Source organism: Myotis davidii, unplaced genomic scaffold (assembly GCF_000327345.1).
Source record: "Myotis davidii unplaced genomic scaffold, ASM32734v1 scaffold1949, whole genome shotgun sequence".
NCBI classification, from domain to species: Eukaryota; Metazoa; Chordata; class Mammalia; order Chiroptera; family Vespertilionidae; genus Myotis; species Myotis davidii.
The window spans coordinates 1,018,179-1,025,852 of NW_006300366.1; the positions used below are offsets into that span (position 1 = coordinate 1,018,179).

General features: G+C 50.8%; 1 protein-coding gene across 1 annotated transcript; it reads left to right on the forward strand.

The window, feature by feature from the left end:
• Positions 1–3,428: 3,428 nt before the first annotated feature.
• Positions 3,429–7,434, forward strand: IL25 (interleukin 25). The gene is made up of 4 exons (XM_015572466.1): positions 3,429–3,454; positions 4,028–4,094; positions 4,226–4,524; positions 6,838–7,434. Exons 1-4 carry the CDS (start codon positions 3,429–3,431, stop codon positions 7,091–7,093), a joined length of 648 nt encoding a protein of 215 aa, XP_015427952.1. The 3' UTR covers positions 7,094–7,434.
• Positions 7,435–7,674: the final 240 nt, after the last annotated feature.

A 7,674-nucleotide genomic window follows, 5' to 3' on the forward strand; every position in this document is an offset into this window, starting at 1 on the left:
TCCTCATGTTAGCTTCAACCTGCCTGGCTGCCAGCCACCTTCTTGGCTGGCAGTTAATTTGCATATTGCCCTGATTAGCCAATGGGAAGGGTAGCGGATGTACGGCTAATTACCATGTTTCTCTTTTATTAGATAGGATGTGTGTGTGTGTGTTTGTGTGTGTGGTGCCTGGCAGGTGGCTCAGTGGTTGAGCATCAACCCATGAACCAATAGGTCATGATTCAGGTCAGGGCACATGCCTGGGTGTTGGGCTTGACTCCCAGTAGGGGGCATGAGGAGGCACCAATCAATGATTCTTTCTCCTCATAGGGGTTTCTATCTCTCTCTCCCTCTCCCTTTCTCTCTCTGAAATCAATAAAAACATAGAATGTTTCTTTAAAAAAAAATAGTGCCTGGTGTAAAGTAGGTGCTCAATATGTATTTGGTGAATGGGGAGACATCGGCACCCAGCTGGAGAGGGAGTTGTGGGGCTTCTTGTCCTGTGCGCTGATTCTCTGTGTGTCTCCAAGCCCAGATGGAGTTTTCTTTGAAGGCAGGCTCCTGAGCCTGAACATCTTTGTAACTAAAGGTGACACGACAAATAATTATCAACGAGTACCATTATCGCCTACCAAGCAGTACAGGCAGCAGTGTTCTGGAGGCCTTATTTGAGCCTTTAGTTGCAGGACCACAGGGAGGTTGTGATAGTGGGATGCCCCGGAGCTCAGGAGATCATCTATTTACCAGCAGGAGCAGAGGTATCTCAGCATTTTAAACACCAGTGCCCCTGCTTCACATCTGGTGAGTGCAGATGAGCTATTTCAGGAGCTGAGGTCCAGAACAGCTAAGCTGGTTGGCACTTTTGTGGCCATCCAGGTCAAAATCTCCTACCCTACCCCCACCATGCTTCTCCAAATGAGAAAGGACCAGAGGGGGCCCAAGGTCAAGAGCTGATCAGAGGCAGGGTCCGGACATCAAACTAGCAGGTGAGGATTTGAATGTCTTTCTGAGAAAGGGCAGGGCAGCAGTATTCTAGCTTTCTGCAAGCCCCTGAAGCCTTTCCTGGCCAAGGGAGGGGTGTATTCCATCCATCACATCTTCCCTGCCTTTCCTGCTAGGGACTGATCTCCCTTTCCAGAGCACAGGGGCGGATCTCCAGGTCAGGCTCAGGCAGGTGAAGCCACACTGGGAGGCACCCTTGATGTCAGGTGCTGGGTGAACTTTTCTTTGCTCCCACCTTCAGCATTCTCCCCATTGTCACACCCGTCTTCCCACACCTCCAAGGATTCCCTGGAAGCTGAAGTGACTCAGGGATTCCAAAACTAGTCACCCCAGGAGGGAACCCTCTGGAAAATGTTTCTCATGTCAGGGAGTCACCCTAAGGAGTCCCACAGAGATGTTACTGAGATAAGGACGGAGGCTGAACAAACAGGGGTGGGTGGGGTGGGGGAGGGTAGGAGAGGGGTGGCTCAGAGCACATGTTCTCTGTCAGGCCTGAGCATCCCTGGAGGAGACTGTGTGGGTGGAGGGACCCTGTCTCTGCCTTTCAGGGGTTTTCTCAGAGGAAGTCCTGCTATGGAGGCAGGGGACACCCCAAAGGTCTCTCCTGAAGGTCAACGGCCTGGGCAACCACTGTGGGTTTTTTGCAGCATCAGCAAGTAATAAGTAGCTAGAATCACTTCCAACTCTTTTGAACACCCCCTCCTGGACTGGGGTGGGGGTGGGTGGGCAAGGTCAGGCGACCTGGGCCAATGTCAGGCTCTGAGGCTCTGATTGGCTTTGGGGAGACCCCTAAGGATTCATGTCTTCTGGAAGAGCACCGCCCTCTCAGAGCCTTTTCTGGGGTTGGAGGCTGCTCGGGAACACCAAGAGGCTGGGGAGGAGGAGTGGGAGCAGTGGGTCCCGGCCAGCGGTGCTGAATGCCTGAGTGGGCAGGAAGGCCCTGTGACCTTGGGCAGGTGCAGGTGAGCCCTGTTCCAGCACAAGCCCAGGTGAGCCGGAAAGCATGTACTGAATGGAATTCCCTTCCCTTTGCAACCAATAAGGGCAGCACAGGGTGGCACCTCCATGCCAGGATCTTAGATTTGGAGTTGGTCAGGGCTGGAGTGGAAAACCAGCCTCGCCCCTTCCTGAGTGACCTTGAGGAGGTTACTCAATTTCTTTGGGTCTCAGTTTCATCATCTTAATATGAGATAATAGCGATAATAGTTTTCACCCCATGGTTTTATTGGAAGGTAAAATGAGCTGATGCACCTACATGCCTTGGCATCGTCCTGACACATGACACACAGGACTGAGAGGCCAGCAGAGCGTGCAGTGAGAGTGGGAGCACGGGGGCCAAGAAGGGCAGTGGGAGCATGGTGATGCCCTCCTTACTAGTGCTCTCCTCAAAAGCCGCCACCTGTTTCCTCTGAGCCCTGTGCCACCCTTAGTTCCAGGACCTTCACCACAGCACCTTTCACAATCCTCCAGAATGCCCCCTGACCTCATTACTGCTATGCTTTGGGGCTGCTTTGCCCCAAAGCAGTGATTTTCAACTGGTGTGCCTCAAGAATATTAAAACAGGCAATATCTGACTAGTCAAATAGAAAAATGACAACAGGCAACACAACAATAACTGTTGGGTATGAATGAATCAAAATTATACCAATTATTTTTGTCAGGTTGGCAAAAGATATGATATATTTTTTGGTATGCTGCAGAATTTTAGTAATTAGTTTAGGTGTGCTATGCGATGAAAAAGGCTGAAAACCGCTACCCTACAGCATTTGAAGGATTCCTTCTCACTCTATAGTTAAAATTATTCCTGGTTCTCTCTGTTTACTTCCGGTGTCCTGGGTTACGAGACGAGTACTTTCTAAGGGAAAGCACATGCAAATCAGGGATCATCATGCTAGAGACCATGTCAACACACCATGTGTAGGCGTGTGTGTATGGGGGGTGTCATGGAGGATGTTTGAGGGGGGTCAATGGGCAAGGATGAAGAGACAAGGCATGGAGGGAAGTGGGCATGGCCTGCTCAGTGCCTCTCAGGTGGTCCCTGGCTGACCTGTGTCTTTGGGGTCAGGCCCAGCTTGAGCCATTGTGAAGCACACAATCTCGCCTTTCCCCTGCCCCTGCCCCAGCTGACAGTGGCCCATGCAACTGGGGGCCCTAAGGCTGGGTCATGGCCTAAGAACAGCAGCTACCCCTACAATGACCTTGTTCCAATGGCCTTGTGATTGGGGTGGGGGAAGGTTGGTTCCTGGAACTGGGGGCCTCCTGTTGGGTCTTAGGTGAGGGAGTTACCAGGCCCCTCCTCTTCTTGGCTTTACTTTCTCATTTGTGCAATGGGAACAGTCACCCACAGCTTCTTCCATCAGACCCTGTGCATCCAGCCAACAAACTGATGGGATGGGGGCCTTTTTGGCAGTCCTGTGGGATCAAGGAAAGGGTGGGGGTGGGGGGCAATGGGGTTTGTGCAGCCTCCGGAGAGGTAATGGATGATGGGGAGAAGTCATAGATGATGGGGGTTGTAGAAGTTGGGGTCATTGAAGATGAGGAAGGGGCCAGAGAACAGAAGGGTTGATGGTCACAGGAGATAGAGTGGAAATTTCACTAAGGTGGTTGATCAGGGGGACTTCTAGGAAGAAAGGGAATGATGGAGATAAGACCCAAGTGGGAGCAGCAGAGACCATGGAAATGAGGCCTCTTTGAGAGAGGCCAGAAAATGTTCCTTAATTTTGGCTACCAAGCCAACCAGGGAAATTCCCATAATTCCAGTTTTCAAAGTCTCAGAATTGCAGAATACTATTGCTTTGATCTCATACAAAAAATAAAATTTACCCAATAGGTTTCCAGGCTTACAATGATGTTCATCACAACTTCCATGAGTAGAACATTTTAAGCAGCTCTGGAAACACTGTCTGGTTTTCTTTAGTTTTGTTTTGTTTTTTAATCTCAGGTCACTCCCTCCAAAAGGTAGTGGAAATAAATTTGAATAAACAAAACAGGTTTGCTGAAAATAAAACCAGGACTCCCAACTGCTCCAGCCAGCCTGCCTCCACAGGGCCCTGCCTATCAGCCTGTACAGCACTGCGCTGGGCGAGCAGCCTCTGGCAGCCGGCATGAACCAGGTGAGTGTGCGGAGGCTCAGTGGGGAGGGTGCCAAGCAGGAAAGCCGCAGGATGTTGCTGTGTGTGGAGGGAGGCTGGGCTCCAAGGTTGGGGGCTGAGGGGTCGGGTGAAGCTAGAATCCAGGACCTTAGGGAACAGCTGGGAGAGCGGAACCCAGACTAGATTGGAGCAGTTCTCTCACTGGCCTTTTCCTACAGGTGGTTGCCTTCTTAGCAATAGTCATGGGAACCCACACCCTCAGTATTCGGCCTCAGAAGGACTGCATCCACTGGCCCCGCTGCTTCTCCATCAAAGAACAGGACTCCACTGAAGAGCTGAACACGGTGCTCACACCTCCCCCGGAGATTGAGAGCCACCACCACCCAGTATCCTGCAGGGCCAGCGAAGATGGACCCCTCAACCGCAGGTCCATCTCTCCCTGGAGATATGTGTGAGTCCGCTGTCACCTCCCGAATGCTTGCATGTGTACCAGGCAGGGTGTGTCTGAGGGGCCAAGGGCGTTCTGCCCAGTTCCAACCTACCTGCTACTTTTTATCTCAGAGGCCATAAACGTTTGGGGGTTAGACAAAGCTTAGTCTGGGTCCTAGCTCTGACTCTTATTGGGCGGCCTTGGGCCAATTACTCAAGGTTTGAAAGCTCAGTTTTTTTTCATCTGTAAAATAAGATAATACTGCATAGGCCTATGTGCAGATTGCATGAAATAATATATGTAAAACCTATATTTAGTACATAAAATGTTGGTTCTCTCCTTTACCCCTGCTCCTCCTCCACCTCTAGAATGGTCACGCTTTTCTAACTAGAATATCAGGGAATCTTACTGTGATACAGATGCGAAGCATCCCAACAGCAATGCTCTGCATTGGGGTGTGAGTGGGTCATAAATATACCAGGACAATGAAACCCCCAACTCGGGGGCAGCTGGGTGGCTGCTGACTTTGGATCATGAGCAGGAGTAATGATCCTCAGTGCCACACCAATATATATATATAAAGTGTAATATGCTAATTAGACTGGACGACCTTCTAGACGAAGCCGGGGCTGCAGGGGAAGCCCGGGTCCTTAGTGCCAGAGGGAAGCCGGTGCTGGCAGCTGGGAGAAGGAAGGCCTACACTTGCACGAATTTCATGCATCATGCCTCTAGTATATATATAATTTTAATCCTCACCCGAGGATATTTTTTTCCATTGCTTTTTAGAGAGTGGAAGGGAGGGAGGAGGGAGGGGGGAGAGAGAGAGAGAGAGAGAGAGGAGAGAGAGAGAGAGAGAGGGATCGACATGAGAGAGACAGGATGGTCGCCTCCTACATGTGCCCTCACCAGGGCCGAGGATCAAACCTGTAACTGAGGTATGTGCCCTTGACCAGGAATTGAACTGGCAACCCTTAAATCCTTGGGCTGATGCTCTAACCACTGAGAAAAACCGGCAAGGGCAACACATATCATAATTCTCTATTTGTGCCATGATGTGAAAAATATTAGGAAGCACTGAAATCAGGACAGTGAAACAAAATGCTAAAAACTAGGCCTTAGGGATCCCCCAAATTTCTCCTTCTGTCTTGTCCTCATGGAGTGCCTATGTTTCCACTCCTCATAAGTCTAGGCTGGCTTAACCTTGGTTTTGGGGATGGAAGGAGAAGTTCAGTGGGTAGGGAGAAGGTTGGCTCTGATTGAGACTAGATCCAGGGTGGAGTTTCCTGGTCACCATGCTTTGAAGTGGTGGTCTCAGGAGGTTGGCCGGGCCCTGGGAAAGCTGCGGGTCAGTTGGCTAACTCGGCTGGGGCCCAGACCTGTCGTTGGGAGGCTGTGAGCCCCTGGAAACCACTCAGGTGGCCTTTCCCAAAGTGGCTTCTTTGCAACACTCCTCCCACAAGCTGCTCCTCAGAAAAAAAGTGATGATGTCAAGCAAGTGTGGGTAAAGCTACTTTAGCCCTGCCCCGCGTGGAGACTCAATGTGCTCAGCACATTGAAGTCTGAGAGGCGTCTGCAGAAAAGAAACCATTAAACTCACCTGGCCACCCTTCTCTTGCAAGGAACTTAACAGGGAACTCGCTTTGGAAAACGCAATGCTAGCTGAGCCCCAGCTTCTGTGGGCTTCTGCGTGGAGAATGGTCTTACAACCTAGTAGCTATTTCCTGCTAGGCTTCTGGAATCCCAGGCCTGTGGAACTCCTACTTTTCACCTGTTTGGACCACAAGATCCTTTGAGAATAAATAAATGAGTCTCACCGTGCCCTCTAACATGTGCTTATAATATGTGCACAGTGTCCGGAGGAAGTTCAGGAAATGGTTGACAGTGGCGCCCTCTGGGGAGTGGGACTGGTGGGGAGATAAGACTATTAGTCTTCTATATATATATATATATAGATGACTAATAGTCTTCTATCTATTAAATATATATATATTAAATTAAGAACAGTTTTTACTTTTATAATTAAAAACATCCTAAAATGTAATAACAGTTACAAAGAGAAACCTCATGCCAGAGGCCAGTGTGTACATAGATGAAAGTGGAGCTGGTCTGGTGGCCGGTTGGAAAGCCATGCTTCCATCCTGACCCTCACGCTGGGGAGGAGGGGGTGATTTGTTCAAAGTCACCCGCCACGTGGGTGCCAGAGCTAGGGCAAGAAGCCAGGCCTCCCGACCCCACCATTTCCTTCCTCTGACATTTCCACCCACACTGGGCCCAGGCCCTGTCTGCCCAGCCAGCTTCCCTCCAAGGCCTGACTGACACATGCCATCCCCACAGGTTGGACAGGGACTTGAACCGGCTCCCTCAGGACCTGTATCACGCCCGTTGCCTGTGTCCACACTGCGTCAGCCTACAGACAGGCTCCCACATGGACCCCCTGGGCAACTCGGAGCTCCTCTACCACAACCAGACCGTCTTCTACCGCCGGCGGTGCCCTGGAGAGCAGGGTGCCCATGATGGCTACTGCCTGGAGCGCAGGCTCTACCGTGTCTCCTTTGCTTGCGTGTGTGTGCGGCCCCGTGTGATGGCCTAGTCATGCTGCCCAGGGCTGGCCTCCGGTCGGAACACTGGAGCTGGGCGGACAAGCATGTGCCAGGGTGAGCCAGGACGCCCCAGTGCTCAGCCCCCCAAAGCATCATCTGGAGCAATAGGGTTGTGGGACAGGATAGGGACCTTAGAGGAAACACACTTTGCACTTTTTGGAGTGGATGGGAAGTGCAGGTGAAGCGAAGGGGGCAGCAGCTGCTGTGGCTGCTGGAACTGGCATACTGATTTCCTCCCATCAAGCCCTGCCCATTCCAGGAGGCCACCGCCTGGCTCTTCCTTTCCTCCCCTCCCCAGCTGCCCTCATGAAGCACAGGCACTTTCTTGATATTTTCCCTCCTGCCAACAAAGAATCCCTCATTTCATTCATTTGTTCGTTCCTTCTTTCGTTCGTTCATTCGTTCGTTCATTCATTCATTCATTCATTCATTCATTCAACACTCTGAGCATACTAGTCTCCTGACATGTTTATTTATTTAACCAAAAATATGTTACACGGAACCGAAAGGGACCTCAGGTGAACACTGTTTCAGCTCTCCTTTTTCAAATTTTAATGTGTACATAATCATC

Bases quoted from the DNA above. Each gene is read 5' to 3' on its own strand.
- IL25 (XM_015572466.1), top strand. From the start codon at position 3,429: ATGGGGTTTGTGCAGCCTCCGGAGAG. The intron at 4,095-4,225 runs GTGAGTGTGCGG...CCAGGACCTTAG, and splicing joins TGGCAGCCGGCATGAACCAG to GGAACAGCTGGGAGAGCGGA. The intron at 4,525-6,837 runs GTGAGTCCGCTG...CCATCCCCACAG, and splicing joins ATCTCTCCCTGGAGATATGT to GTTGGACAGGGACTTGAACC.